The 16,212-nt window shown below is 43.8% G+C and overlaps 1 protein-coding gene across 2 annotated transcripts in view; it reads right to left on the reverse strand.

The window, feature by feature from the left end:
• Itgb5 (integrin subunit beta 5) overlaps nucleotides 1–16,212 on the reverse strand; it is a 113,650-nt gene that overhangs the window by 79,813 nt on the left and 17,625 nt on the right. For both annotated transcript variants that reach the window (XM_026394433.2, XM_026394425.2), the window contains exons 3-4: nucleotides 10,674–10,878; nucleotides 1,755–2,004 (exon numbers count right to left, since the gene is read on the reverse strand). In XM_026394433.2, coding sequence (XP_026250218.2) covers nucleotides 1,755–2,004; nucleotides 10,674–10,878 — 455 coding nt within the window. The remainder of the gene's footprint in view (nucleotides 1–1,754; nucleotides 2,005–10,673; nucleotides 10,879–16,212) is intronic.

A 16,212-nucleotide genomic window follows, 5' to 3' on the forward strand; every position in this document is an offset into this window, starting at 1 on the left:
AGTATTCGCTGGAGCACAGGCCACCAGCACATTGTCACCTCACCCAACCACCCAACCCAACTCAGACCTGGGAGCTGTTGAGCTGCCAAAGATGACCTGGAGGGAAAGGCAGCCCAGGGGCTTAAAAACCGCTCTCTTCCCCTGGGTGGCTGCAGGAGACCAAGAATTGAAAGTGACGCCACAAGATGGAAGGAGGCTAGATCCCTGAGTCACGGCTTGAAGGAGAGCTGCCAAGGAAAGCAGCTCAGTACTCATTAGAATTTGTTCAAGTAAGAAAAAGCTGGATTGTGGGGAGGCATGGAGATCTGGGGGTTGCTTGTTACTGCAGCTCAGGTAGCCCCTAGGGGCAGTGTTGGGTGACTTTGAAAGTCTCTGGGTTGTAGGGTGACATGCATGGGGAAAACAGGCTTTATGTTAATGAGAATGCAGAGTCTGAAAGTAGTCTGTCTGGATTCACTCCCAGGTCAGCCCCTTACTACCTGTGCACTCTGAAGTTATTTGCTTTCTCTAAGCCTCACTTTCCCCATCTTTAAAATCTGGCTTACATCTACCTGAGAAGCCCAAAAAGGCTATTTTGATTCGATGAAAGAATCTATCTGAAGTGTTTAGTATGGTGCCTGACACCAAGTAAGAACTTAGCTGTTCCTTAGCTAGTGACTACTTTGGGACCTTATAATCCAAAACATCACTGAAGTTGAAAATGTAGAGATGAGGCAAGAAAAAAGTGTCATTTACCACTTGTATGAAGTCACATTGCATAATGTTGTATTTAAAGGGATACTTGAAAGACTAGAAAAGAAAGAAACCAACCTAACAGAGCTTTTGTCAGGGGCACTGAAGACTGCGATCCCCCAACACACACCTCACATGAAAACCCCATGCAGAGACCAACCTTGAGGCCCATTTTCTCTTATTCCTGGGCATGCAGCTGAACAAGCATCCCATCCTTACTAGAATTCAGTTGTGTCTAATAGAATGTGGGAACAGGAGTGGGAAGGGCACTTCAGACCAGGCCCATCTAATCCTGCTATGCCTGATCCTCCAGGTAGGATGACCTGGAATCCATACACAGAAGATGGAAGGACACAGGGTCCCCGAGTCACTGATCAGGAGACCCCATTGGGCTTAGATAAGCAAGAAACAAACTCTTAGAAAGTTGGAGCTATTGTACACTTTTGAATTTTATTTTCAGCATTAACATTCAGAAATTTCTGTTCTCTAATAATTCATCAAATATTCTTTAATTCAGGTATTGAGTTACATTAAAAAAAAGTTCATACCTTTAAAACATAAGGTTTTTATTCAGCTTTGTCAAGGTAAGTTAGAGTTACTTACATAAATAATAGGGACAATTCTGAATTCATTTATTCAAATATCTTTATTTTATTTTATTTTTTTATGTGGTGCTGAGGATTGAAACCAGGGCCTCACACATTCTAGGTGAATGCTCTACCACTGAGCCAAAACCCCAGCCCTCAACCTGGGTCCTTGACTCCCTGAGAATATTTTCTAAATTCTATTAATGTAAGAAAATGGTGCTGAGTGAGGCAGGCAAGAAAATTAATGAGCTGTGAACCTTGTAACGGTTCACTTCTTCATATGTAGGGCAAGGACAGAACTTGGTCATCATTAATTGGATTAAATGCCTAAGCCTGGTCAGTGCTCCTAAACATCCTTCCTTGGGGGTAAGTTTTCCACTACTCCATCCTCCCCCCCCCCCCCAAGTACCTGACAGTAGAGCAGCAGCCACTTACCCAATGCATGGATTGGTCTGGTATCTTGGTGCCGTGTAGGAGAAAGGAGAGATGTCCTTGTCAACAAAAGACCCAAAGCCCAACCGGAAGTTGCTGGTGAGCTTTCTCATCTCCTCAGCGAGCTTGGTGCCCAGGCTTCGGATGTTGTCCAAATCATCCTTCATGGACAGGGAGAGGTCCATCAGGTAGTATAAGTCCACAGGATAGTCCTCCACCTGGCGAACCTGCAGCTGGAAGGTGGTCTGGTCACCTGTACCAACAGAGAGGCCACACACCTTAGAGGCCACCCAACTTGCTGGGGGCTTTCAAAGCTCCACTTCTTGCTTTTTTTTTTTTTTTTTTTTTTTTTTAGTGATGGTGTACCTCCCAGAAGAAAGATTTTTCTTAGAAGTTAAATGCTTGCAGGGAATATGGTGCCTCAGGTAAAGACCCTGATTCTCTTCCCCAAACGCCTAAACCAGCAGCGTCTCTCATGAAGCTCTTCAACAGCCAGACTCCCTAGTGGTATTCTATTTTCTCAGCCAAAGACCCTTAGATAACTGGCAGACAGTGAGCCAGACGATTCCATGGACACAAACCGGGTAGAGAGGAGCCCACCAACCACAATCCCCTCCAGAGAAGGAGCCAGCCCAGATGGGAAGGAGGTGTCAGAAAACAGGGAAGGAATTAACAAGAGGAGTGGACACGAGTGAGAACCAGGTGGGGAAGATAGAGACACACAAGTCACAGAGGGCGGGCAACAAAGACAGCTACTTAAAATACCCCAAAGGGCAAAAGTATCTGGGCCTGTGCCAAGTCACCAGTCTCTATTTCCCCAGCCATTCACCAGACAAGAGTACTCAGTTCTTCCACATATTTGACATTTGGGGACATCACAGACCCAACTCATTATCCGAAATCACATATATAATTACAGAAAGATGGATTCCAAATTTCAGTTTCATCAAAAAGAAAAGAAGAAGAAACAAAAAGAGAAGAAAATAAAAGAATAACTACCAAAAACAACGGAAAGGAAAAAAAAAAAAGACACCACTAGATTTGTTGACCAGTTATAAGAAAGAGAAAATGATTTTTGGCTCTATGATAAGAGAGCTCACAGAAAAGGGGAATTAATTCACAGAAAAAGATCAAGGAGAAGAGCCAATGTCTGAGTGTGTCCTTTGCTACCTCACTGTCCAGGGTTTAGAGACAGGCCCAAGTCGGGGTAATTATCAGAAGACCAAAGATAATGATCCTTATATCATTTCATAATCTCCTAAAGCATATCACTTAGAACCAACTTCAAGATTCAATTCATATCAGGTAACTCAACCTGCTTTGGGCTTATTAGCCTTTCAGGAACACTAAGACATGCTTTGTTTATCCCAAAGCCGAACTGTCCATGCACAATTCAAATTTGGGTATATTCTTCACATGCACCAGCCAAGGTGGCCTTGCTTGTGCCCACAGAGTCTACATAGATTAACTGCAGCCACATCCAAAGAAGCCAATCTTTCATCTCTAGCTGATAGCCAACAAGCCAAAGCCTCCCTGCACCTGCAGGACCGAAACCCCATCCAATATGCTCCCTCTCCTCCCACCGCATACAAGGCATATTTCATGAGCTAAACCAGGAAGAATCCAGTGATCAAAAGATTTCAGTTCAAGTTTCACTTCTGTCCCCCGACTAGAGGTACAATCTGAGCCTTGATTTCCTTAAATATGAAGTAGAAATAACAACCACAAAGCTCACGGCACTGACTGAGGCTGTGAGGCAGTGGTGTGGGAGAGAAAAGTCCTATAGCAACAAAGCCTTCCATAAATGAAGTATGATTATTATAATTACTATTTGCAGCCAAAATGGCAGCTCCAAGCCTGCTTCCTGATATGTTTTTTCCATGCGCTGTTATAGCTACCTCAGGACTGATGTAGTCTGCATTGCCTGTTGGTATGAGTCTATTTTTAAAAAAGCATCCGTCTGACTCAAACAGAAGAAATGTTTGAGATTTCTTCCAGAATGAATTCCGGACTGCTGCAGTATGTCTCTGGCTCCCATCAGGCAGACAGAGCAGGTCCCCGCATGGGGGCTCTTGGATGCCACCCCACAGAGGGAATGAAGAGGGAGGAACTGGGGGAAGGGACACCCCCATTAGCCTTTGCCTGGGCAGATGAACCCCAAGTGGACAGAGCCTGCAATCAGATCCCCTCCATCCAATTCCATCTCTCCCACATTTTCATTCACCTGTCTACCTTCTCCCCAACTTTTTTTCTTCTTTTTTTAAATCTTCTACCTTTTTGCAGATTATGAATAATTAAGACAGGTGATTTAAGACTAGTAAATGGGGAATTATCTTAGATTCAAGGAGGCACCCATAGATATCACCCTAGGAGTGTCACTAGGCTTGGAAACAACAAACCTGGGTTCGATCCAAACCTGGTCATCAAGGATCTGGGGACCTCAGTTCCTTCTAACGTGCCACTCCACTTCTGCTTAGTGAAGTGGGGAGGATATGAAATATCCTGGGGATTCAAAGGGACAATGTATATAAATACCACACAAATGCTTCTACACAAGGAAATCTTTGACCTCAATTCCCCAAAAGGTCAATTACTGAAGCAATTTCCTATGGGAATGAAAAAGAGAGGGAAAATTCTGCCAGAAACTTGAGTTTGAATAGCCATGGGCCTATAAATTTAACTCCAAATTTTCCAGACATAAAGGCAAAGACAGAAACAAGATGTGATATTTATAGGTCCCAAACTCTGCTAAGAAGATTATCTATTAGTGAGAAATTTCTTGGCATTAAATTCTAAGATAAATTGATCACTAAGAAAACACACACACACAAACACACACCCCTTCTCAAAGGGGGGCTATAAATATTAAAAAGGATCATTTCTCCTGGTTTTCTAAAAAGAAAAAGAGATGTAAGAAAGAGGGAATGCCATTCATATTTGGAATGAAGTTTTATTGCCACCTCTACTATGCTTGATCTTAAATACCACAAATACCTGAATAGGCTTTGGTAACAGTGGAATGTTCTGCCAAGAGATTTTGGAGGGATGGACATTCCTGCTCATACTCTTGACTTGGATGTCAAGCTTCTAGAGCACCAAAGTCTCAATAGGAAAGGCCTTCAGCCAAAGGCGAGTCTGTCACCAATGGTGAAGGGCACTCTCTGCTGGGAGGTCTGGGGCACATTTCCCACCCAGAACCACACAGGCTTAGACACAGTCTGCCCTTCCGCCTCTCCTCCTTCATGCTGCTCCCCAGCACTGCTTGAGGTTAAAGTGGCTCCCTCCACATACCCAGCAGGGGGAGAAGTGCTTCTCACCTTCCCTGGCAGTACCCGACTCTGGTGACACCACCCCGAGGCCACGTGCCCAGATCTGTCATCCCTTGCTGTCCCTCTCCACATAGGATCCCTTCAGGCTTAGACCCCTTCTCTTTCAGGTTGCTCCACATACCCCCTTCCTGGGGACCAGTGGCAGGATCAGAGAGACAGGTAAAGAAAACTCCAAAGAGAAGCTGGTCAAAGGCGCCTGTGAGGATGAAGGTGCTCTTCCAAGTGGCCCCTCATGGCCTTTGGGGTTTTCCTGCTCCCAAAGCACCCAGCTCCAGCTATATTCTGCACAGAATTCCTTTCACGTCTCCATTCCTAAGTACAGGCTCTCCTGCTGCAATCAAGTATCAGCTAGCAATCCACCCCAAACACGTCTTTTAACACTTTCTTCTTTCAGCTCTTCCTTCAATAGAAAGTGAGACATTTGATTTTTCCTTAGGAATATGTCTCCGTTGACAAACATTTCTAGAGAGAGAATTAAGAATTCCAGCAAGAACTTTTAAGATTCATTGTTCTTCATGTGTGAAGACAAAATGGTATCTCAGCAAAGATTCTTGCCATCCCCAAATAAATGTGAGTGGCTTTAGATTGCCTAGAATTACCCTTCTATGCTAGAAACTGAAACAGGGAAACATAAAATCACCTACATGGAAACAGGATTACAGATGAGCACAGAATTAGGGCCCTAGTGCACACCTTATGCCTACGGCTCTTCTGTTCATTATAGCAAAAGGTGAATAAATTGTATCCAGACCTAGATCCAAAGAATTATCTCCCTGGTCTAGAACAAGGCTGCTGGGATGCACAGGATCCCACTTGCCACCTCAAAATCCTGACTCCTAACAGATGGAATCTTGGAACAAGTCATGGTGGCCTCCACAGCGCCTGCCTCCAAGCAGAGGCTCTGTAGTTCCAATTTCCTTAGAAATTGTCCATCCACCATCAAAAGTCCTTCACCCTTTTAAGTATGTACAATGTTAGTCCAGGGGCAATATCTATGTCAGTAACTGGCCCCTCCAAAATGGAACTCAAGGGCTGGGGTGTAGCTCAGGGGTGGATCACTTGCCTGGCACGTGTGGGGCATGGGGTTTGATCCCTACCAACACAAAACAGAACAGAACCTGGAAGGAGAGGGGAGAAAAACCCATAAATAAGGGCTGGCAGGAAAACAGCCACCACCACCTGCAGCTTAGTTGACACAATTGTACCAATAGCAATTCCCGGGTTTTGATAACATACTCCTGTTAGGTCAAATGTTATCACTGGGGACAAATAAGAAGGAGACATGGGAAATACAATTATTGTTTTTGCAACTTCTTGTGAGTCTAAAATTATTTAAAAATAAAAAGTTTAAAATGCACACATATAAAAGCTAATGCTCAAAGTCGTAATTTAAGAGCCTAAAGGGTTGAGATGAATAATGACTTTAAAAAATCCATTTCCAACTATCCTAGAGTTTCAAAACCACCTCTAGCTTTTGACCATCCCAATAAGATTTACTTTAAAGTTTATGTCTTCTTAAGAGTTTTATGTCCTTTGTTAGGGATTTTTTACAAAGTTCTTATCCTGACATATTATTTCCAGTAATGAAATAAAATGGAAAACATGATCCTGTGTTTATACAAAATCCTGCTTAAAGTTTGGCAGTTCTTCAAAAAAATTTAAACATAGGATTACCATATGATCCAGCAATTCCACTCCTAGCTATATACTGAAAACATATGTCCCCATAAAAACCTATACTTGAATGTACATAACTGCCCAAAATGGAAACAGCCTAAAATGTTCTTCAGCTAAAAATGTGGTGTTAACTACATGTACACAATGGAACATTATTTGACCATAAAAAGGGATGATGTATATTCTACAACATGAATAAATGGCCACTTGCTATATGACTAAAAGGAAATACCCAGCATAGGCAAAAATCAGAGAGATGGAAAGTGGATTAGTAGTCACCTGGGACTGGATGAGGAGGGGAGAGGGTAGGATAAGGAGTAACTATTAATTGGTACTGGGTGTATTACTGGGGTAATGAAAATGTTCTGGAATTAGACAGTGGTGATGGTTATGCAACCCTGCAACTAAGAATCACTGAACTGCACACTTTAGAATTGTGATTGTTTGATATATGAATATTAATTCAATTAAAAAAAATTTAAACGTGTTGCTTAAAGAAGGAAATTTTTATTTTTCTTTCTCATTTTCTCCTTTATTTATCCCAGAACTAAAGCTTGGCCTTCATGAAGCATCTTTCATGTCATGCTGAGACCTGTCTTGTACAGCTGGCAAAGGGTTGCACATTTCACTCAACAAATACTTACTATGAGGGGCAGAGCAGAGAGCAGGGGAAAAGACAGGACAACATTTTCAAAAGTATAGAGAAAAACCAATCCCTACCTATCTGAAGACTCCCTCAGACTCGGGGGAATGTTCCTGAGGTCAGTACGCACTTGGCAAACAGAAAATTTTGCTAACTGCAACATACCATTCCCATTTTCCCTCATAAATGGGGTTTACTTTACTCCTCTTTATAAATATTAAGGTTATATCTTCAAAAACTAAGAGACACTATTGGTTTCCAGTATTTCTATATTTAGAAACACATTCACAATGGTTCTAGAACTTTAGGGATTCATCTTTTTGTCGGATCTCTCTCTGATCTTCCTCTGTACAGACTGAAACATTCTCTTGGTTTGGTGTGTCTTCCTGGGGCAGCCAGCCCCTCTGTCACCTCACACCCTCAGCCCTGGGCCCTCCAGGGATAACCTTCTACAAGACTTACCTTCACACCGCACCTGCATTTTGTATAAACGCAGGATCATGTTTTCCTTTTCATTTCCAACACTGGAAACAATATCAGAATGCTTAGCAAGAGAAGTGACGATACCCAGTCAGACTGATTTCTTTTTTCTTTAGTTGAGCATACATTGGCAAATGGCATAAACCTGCCATGGCTCAAATAGCTTCTCTGACTCCTCCATGGGGCCGTTTTCAAAGCCAGCTGGTCAGTTGAGCCAGTCTCTCTCCTTACAGTTGCACTTTAATTTTAATTTTTAAAATGGGAATCATTAAAACTGTAGCATCTTTGGCTTTGTGTGGCATCCAACTCTTTCCTTAACTAAATCTACCCTAAGAAATAAGGATTTGCTGCCACCGAGGGTATTTCTTGGAGAGAACCCCACAGGTTCTGAGAGCTATTCTAGATGCCAAGCTTCAAAAGCACAAGTTAGAAGCCACCCAGGATGTTGACACTGAAACTACAAATCCTTTAGGAAGTATGACTTTTGCTCCTTATCTTCAAAGATGATTGAATGAAAATAGCACAAGATTACAAATACATTCTAACTATAGGTATACAAAAATATGAACACAGGTAAATAAAGACAGAGGGTATCGTAAAAGTACAAAATAATAATGTGTTAAAATGGTTGATTTTTCTAGAATTTCTTTTAAATTACTGTTACACTATTATTCTGATGAAAAGAAAGATACAGCATTCACATTCGTGGATATCCATTCCTATACTACACCATGTTCTAATATCCCAATAGTCCACAGCAAGCCCTACAGCCCCTGCTCAGTTAGAACCCTCCACCCTGAGCCTGTGTGCATGTGAGTTCTTTTCCCCAGGGTACATCACTCCACACTGGGGCTCAGCTGACTGCTCTCACCACTCAGTGCTGCTAGAACCTTTGGTCATTATCCTTTGAAAATAATATTTTAACTTTTTAAAGTCCTTTAAGACAAAAAGGTCTCATGTAAGCCTCTGAAAGTGCCAGTCGGGGCCTAGACAAAGACCCTGAAATGCTGAGAGGAGGAACAACCTGCTGTTATAGTTTGGATGTGAGGTGTCTCCCAAAAGCTCACGTGTGAGACAATGCAAGAAGGTTCAGAGGAAAAAGGAGTGGGTTGTGAGAGTCTTAACCCAATCAGTGAATTAATCCCCTGATAGGGATTAACTGAGTGGTAACTGAAGGTGTGGAGTATGGCCTGTATGAAGTGTGAATGGGAGCATGACTTTGGGGTGTATATTTGTATGTGGCAAGTGGAGACCTCTCTGCTTCCTGATCACCAGGTGAGCCACTTCCCTCTGCCACACTCTTCTGCCATGATGTTCAGCCTTACCTGGAGCCCCAGAAAATGGAGCCAGCTGTCTATGGACTGAGACCTCGAAAACTTCTACAGATGTTCTGGAGGGATGGACATTCCTGCTCATACTCCTGGCTTGGGTATCAAGCTTCTAGCTCACCAAAGACCCAGCAGGAGAGGCCTTCAGCCAAAGGCGGGTCTGTCACCAATGGTGAAGTGTACTGTCTTTCAGTCACAGCAGTGAAAAAGCTGATTAAAACACCTGCCCAGGGCCTGTGAGGTAGGGATAAAGCCAGAGCTGGAGCCCAGGACAGCTAAACAGATCCATAATCATCCCACTGTTCCAAGCTGCCCTGAAGCCTAAAACTTCACCTAGAAATAGTTATTGCCAGTGGTTTTCTAGACAACAGGATAGATGAAATGTCCAAAAGCAAGGGAATTTGGTAAAATTCTGCCTCTGTCCAACAACGTGACACTTTCCAGTTTAACCACGTGAACATCTACCCTTTCACACCACAAGGGTTCTAAAATGCAGAACGTGAGATGAGGGCAGAGGCGAAGTAGAAACAACCACGGGCTTGTAGTCACTAAAGGCCTGGCACTGAATCAGATTGGCCATTTCCTGAGAGACCTCAGCAGCTTATTTCCTCATGGGCACAATGGCAGGTCAAGTATTTAGCACATGGTGGCTATGCCAAAACTGTTAGTTTCCTTCTATGACCATCGACTGTAGGGCTCGCAGGGGATCTGGGGTCCTAGAACAAAATGTCGCTGAAAATTTGTCCTTTTAGAATGCTACTGACTCAAGTGGATTTTGCTGACAGGAGAAAGTAGCACTTTTTTCCTAGAAGAAGCACTTTCCCTGAGCAACCTGCCTGAACTAGGGAGTAAATCCACCAGCCCCAGAAAAAAACAATAGCACTATTCACAAGAGCCTGAAGGTGGAAACAGCCCCAATGTCCATTCACAGATGAATGGATCAACAAAATGTGGACTGTCCATACAATGGAATGTCATTCAGTCTTCAAGAGGAAGGAAGTTCTGCCACATGCCATGACATGGATGAACCCTGAAAACACACAGGGTAACAGCAAAGGACAAACACGTGGTTCCACCTATAGGAGGGACCTAACACAGTCGAATCCACAGAGACAGAAAGGAGATACAGGTTAGCCCTCGGGAAGGAGGAGCTACTGTCTGAGGGGTACAGAATTTCTGTTAGGGATGATGAAAAGTTCTGGAAATAAATAGTGGTGATGTCCCCATATGGTGAACTGAACTGTACTTAAAAATGGTTAAGATGGTAGATCTTATGTTATATATTCCACCACATTTTTTTTTTTAAATAGGAAAGATATCCCATTCATCTAAAAGGGCCTTGTTCTCTGCGTCCTGGGGTCTGAGCCTCACCTCCCTCTTCCTCATTTCCCCACGTCAACATGTCCCACGTCTCCTGTGGGCTCTCCTCAGCCCTGGCATCCAGCCCATCCTGAGGGCAACTCACCAGGCCGGAGGCTCACGGCAACCTCCTGTGGCGCCATCTGAATGACATCAGAGCCTGCAGCACTGGAGCCCTCGCTGCTGAGAGGAAGGTTCCGCAGGACACGGGCGCTGCTGGCCGGGCTCTCGATCTCACCTCCGCAGCCATTTCGGATGAGATTTGCCCTCAAGTCACACCGGGAGGTGACTGACCGTGGGCTGCCAAAGTCCTAGGTGGGGAAATAGAGGCAAATATAGGAGGCGGTCAGGGCAAATCTCCAGAACATCTTGGGGCCTGCTGGCCTTCAGCTCTCTACATTCCATTTTCATTGTCTGAAAATGGAGACAATAGTAATGTTGTGTGTGTGTGTCTGTGTGTGTGTGTCTGTGTGTACACCAGGGATGGAACCCAGGAGCCCTTAACCACTGAGCCACATCCCCAGCCCCTTTTATTTTTTATTTTGAGAAAGGGTCTTGCCAAATTGTTTAGGGCCTTGCTCCAACTGAGGTGTTGGATATGAAAGCATTTTGTCAACTCCAAATGCATAATAAAAATGGTTTCATTGTTATTTTAATGATTAAAATGTTCCTGTCGACCTGATTAGCAAGGAAAAGAAACTGAATTGGTCACAGGGTATATAGATAAAATTCTTTTTAAAAGATACACAGAGTGAGGGATTGATTCCAGGACCCATACACAGATACCAAAATCTATGGATGCTCAAGTTCCTTATGTAAAATGACGTAGTGTTTGCATATAATCTATGTATGTTCTACCATTACTTTCTAAAGTCACCCCTAGATGATTTATGACACCTAATATAATGTAAATGCTACATAAACAGTTGTTATACTGTAATACTGTACTGTTTAGGGGATAGTGACAAGAAGATAATTCTGGATGTGTTTAGAACAGATGCAACCTTTAAAAAAAAATAGCATTTTCCACTTGCAAAAAAAAAAAAAAGATACACAGATGGTAGAGAAGTCTTTGCTCAGTTATTCACAAGTGAACTTTTGCTGGGCCCACACCTGTAATCCTAGTTACCCAGGATGCTGAGACAGGAGGATGTCAAATTCAAGGCCAGCCTGGCCAAATTAGCAAGACTTTGTCTCAAAATAAAAAATAAAAAAGGGCTGAGGCTGTAGCTAAGTGGTAGGGCACTTGTTTAGCGTGCAGGAGGCCCTGGTTTCAACCCCCAAGGTCTCAATAGAAAAAGAAAAGTGAATATTTGAGCTTCTCACACCTCAACTTTGTGGGCACTGGATATTACACAGCCATTCTCCAGAACAACAGAGCAGCATGCAGGGAATGAAGACCCAGCAGTCTAATCCTAGAAGTTTATCATAAGAAAACAATGGGAATAAGGGGGAAGGTCTATAAGAAGACGTATTTTGCAGTATCATTTATAATACCGTGAACTTATAAACTTGGAAACTTAAATTGCCTAAACCTAAGAAAAATATGGCCCTTCAATAGTCATGACAAATAATTGTGAAGATCCAGCAGAAATTTCTTTTTTTTTTTTTAAAGAGAGAGTGAGAGAGGAGAGAGAGAATTTTTTTTTTTAAGAGAGAGTGAGAGAGTAGAGAGAGAGAGAGAGAGAGAATTTTTTAATATTTATTTTTTAGTTCTCGGTGGACACAACATCTTTGTTGGTATGTGGTGCTGAGGATCGAACCCGGGCCGCACGCATGCCAGGTGAGCGCGCTACCACTTGAGCCACACCCCCAGCCCCGAGAATTTTTTTAATATTTATTTTTTTAGTTCTTGGCAGACACAACATCTTTGTTGGTATGTGGTGCTGAGGATCGAACCCGGGTCGCACGCATGCCAGGCGAGCGCGATACCGCTTGAGCCACATCCCCAGCCCAGAAATTTCAAAATGTTGACAATAAAGGGGGGAAAAAACCAGAAAACAGAATTGAATCTGCAGTAGAATTTGAAAGAAAAATGTTAAATGAGATGTTACTGCAGAGGGACCAACATATTTTTGTTTTTATCTTTATCATTGTTGGTATAACAAAGATCTTTTATGTCCTTAAGTTAGATTTGGGAGAAAGCAGTACCTCGGAATGAATTGGGGCAACAGAAGTCTGAGGCATTAATTTTAAAATGAAATAATACACTTTGTTATAAAACCTGGCACCTGTAAGTGTGGATCATTTTCAGGGAAAGGGGTTTTTAATGACAAAGCAAGCCTAGGTTCCTCTCCGAACAAGGCCTGTCACTGATGGATGTAAAAAATACATCTGCTCCTCCAGCTGGCGGGAGGCCAGCTCTATGTCCCACAACCTGGGATCAGCTGGAGGAGCTAGGACACTGATCTCTTTCCCTCCCTCTGAAACACTTTGTCACAAAGCCTCAGATGAGTCAGTGTCCTTAGACGGCTGTGTGAGAAGCCACACTGCTGGCAGAAGCACAGAAATCAGAGGGTCACACCCTTCACCAAGGTCTGGCTCCCTAGGACTAATCAATTTCCTCATTTGCAAAATTCAAGAACAAAAAGTCAATAAGATTGTGCAGTATTTTAAATAAGTAGAACCAGATGTATTGTCCTGGGCCTGCATGGTAGCTTTTGTTTCTTTGTTTTCTGGATTCTTAAAATAATTGAATGATTTTTCATATGGGTATTGATCCCCTGAGGATCTGGCCCATCAACAACCTCAGGGAATACACTCATACAATGTGGCTCCACATTTTGTGGAACAAAGGTGTGGGGGGGTGGAATTATTATTCTGGGCCTGTATTTCAAACCTAGGGTTTCCAAACTGGGTTCCAGGTAGTCAAGCTTGGCTCTAAAGCAGCAGTTCTAATGAAGCAATGAGGAAAACACAGGGATTGGGGGAAGAGAGTGAACTTTTTAAAGACCTACAAGGATTGGTCTGCTGTTCTGAGCTGTCTGAAGCAGAGATCTAATTAGGTGCCCAGAGTGTGCTCACCTGCCCAGAGCTTACTCAGAGAATTTCTGAACTCCCTGCTGGCTCCTCCAGCTCTAAAAAGCTGCAGTGCTTGGTCCCATTCTGATTATCAAGGTGCACCTGTGTTGATCAGTCTTGGACCCTACCACCAGCTCAGCCATGAAAGCAACTTTGTCTCTCCCCCGAATGATGGGAACCCAACACCTCTTGTTGATCTGGACCAGCTTACACTCTGGAATAAACTTTGTCTATTGGTCTTGAGCCAGATAGGTCACAGAGCCAACCTGCTTCACCAACAGCCTCAGCCATTCACTTGGGTTGGTCATCCTGACCATCCCTGACTGCCTGGGTACTTGAACTAGTGGCAAACCTCATCTGAGCTTCCTAGACATCCTGCTCAACCAGATTGTTGATGGACACTGCCAGTCCATGACAAAGGAGTTGAACAGGGCTATCTTCCGGCCAGGGAAAATGTACTTGCCAGGATCATCAAGAAACTAAAGTCTAGATGGCACCTGTCAGACTGAACAACTCTGAGGCACCCAGATTATGCCAACTGCAACCTTAGTGCCAATCAAGTCAGCAATGTGACAGTACAAGGGAGTATCATGCATCTCCATCATCAATGTGTCAACCACCTCCCCTTTCACAATGTCAGTGGCTTGCTGCTTGGGGCAGGCCCAGGGGTTTTATTGATGTGCTTAACCGGTTGTCTCTGAGACACATTTACCTATATACCAACTCTTGTCATCTTCCCCAAGCTCTAGGGTCTAAAAACCATCAACTGAGGAAGTACTGGTCATAGTAATTCTGAAGACATGTGGAGACAAAGGCAGTTACCTGAAGAGTAGGATTCCAAAGAGTGTGACATCTTTCTGGCTTGGTCTGAAAATAGCCATGACTAATTTCTAGCCATAGGTTTTTGTTGCCCAATAAAGGGACAGATTACCGAAGATCCCAGCAAGGAGTGTTAATCCCATGGCAAAGAACTTCTCCTTTCTCCCGGATGTCCTTTCTAGATATTTTAATTCCAGACAGATGAATATTTAAAGAGAGGAAACCAAAACCACAGAGACCAGGGGAAGATCTTTCTGACGGGTGTGACCTTTTAGGTGCACAAACAATATGAATCAAGAAAATATCTCAGGGCCCCTAATTATGAGCGCTAAGCTCAGTGAATGCAGCTGCCTCAAATTATAAACCCCTGGGGAAAAGAAAAAATCATGATTAAGAATAATCCTCCTCACATGACACCCAAATGTTTAAGTCCTAAGCGCTTCTGATCCCAGAGACCCGACACCCAGACCTCTGCAGGGAACTGGACACAGCACATTCCAAGGGGAGAGGCTCTTAAATGCATCACCTGGTACCACTTCTACTTGTGAGGAACCAGAGGTTCACATACCTAGATTCACCAGAGAAGTTTGGGTTCGTCTGGCCCTGGCTTCCTGGGCCTGAGTTTGGTGCTTTGCAGCACCTGCTTCCAACTCAGCCAAGGCCACATGAAATTCTGCAGCAGGAAACTGACCAGGCCCTCAGACTCCTGCCTCTAAATTTAATATTTATTTGATGCCCCAACTGCAGAGATCTTCCTGCCACCTATCACACTGGAAGAATAAACATCCCCTTGATACAGAGAAACAGATGCGGAGGGGCAGATACAGAAACAGATACTCCTAGGAAAGGGGAAGGGGAACCTCTCTCAACATGGAAAAGGAGACAAGTGAAGAGATGAGAAACTGCAGGCCCTGGAAGAAAACAAACCTAGCCTCATGCTGGGCTTCTAACCGGTCACCCACACTGGTGTTTGAACTTGCTGTAAGTCGCCATTCCGGGCTCTACTCCTCCAGGGCCTGGAATGTGGAGAACATAATGCCATCCCTATTTGTTGTAACATGGTAACTCCTGACTCCCCGGACATTCTGTTCATGGAAATCTCTTTCCCTACAGTCAAGGCCAGAGCTCAGGAGCATTAAGGCATCCGGCACCAAGACCAGTACATTCAAGTTCTCCTATCTGTGCCAGGCCAGTGACTGTGCTATTTGAATATCACCCTGCCAACTGCTGCCAAAGCTAAAAAAACTCTAGCAAGATGTGGGTCTTTGGGAGAGAACAAATTTCCATGTGATCCTGAAACAAGTGAAGAGATGAGAAACTGCAGGCCGTGGAAGAAAACAAACCTAGGCAGGGAAAGGAGACTGCTGGGCCCAATCCCTGGGATGAGGAGGGAAGAAACAAACCGACAGACAGGCAGAGGGCCTAGGTGGAGAAGTGGGCACAGGCAGGGAACCCGCTGCAGTGGCCTTCCTCCCTGGATGGGCCATCTGACCAGCCAAGGCTGCAGCCCTGCTTGGCAGAGCCCTCGTGGATTTGAGGGAAGAGTAACTGATGAGAAACCGAAATTTGTGTTGTGTGCCAGCAACACACTGCTATGCATGCTGCCTGCCTGGGGGACAGAGATCCCTTTGCCAGCTTTCAATCGGCTCATTTAATTCACTGAACAAATACTTATAAGGCACCTATAATGGGCCAAGATTATCCATTCATTTGGTCTGAGCACAAAAAGATGTTCTCTTAAAGAATCTTTTCTTTTTTTTTATTGTGAGCTGGAATGAACGCTGACTCCATTTCTTCCTTAGCTC

The sequence above is a fragment of the Urocitellus parryii genome, chromosome 2 (genome assembly GCF_045843805.1).
Source record: "Urocitellus parryii isolate mUroPar1 chromosome 2, mUroPar1.hap1, whole genome shotgun sequence".
NCBI classification, from domain to species: domain Eukaryota; kingdom Metazoa; phylum Chordata; class Mammalia; order Rodentia; family Sciuridae; genus Urocitellus; species Urocitellus parryii.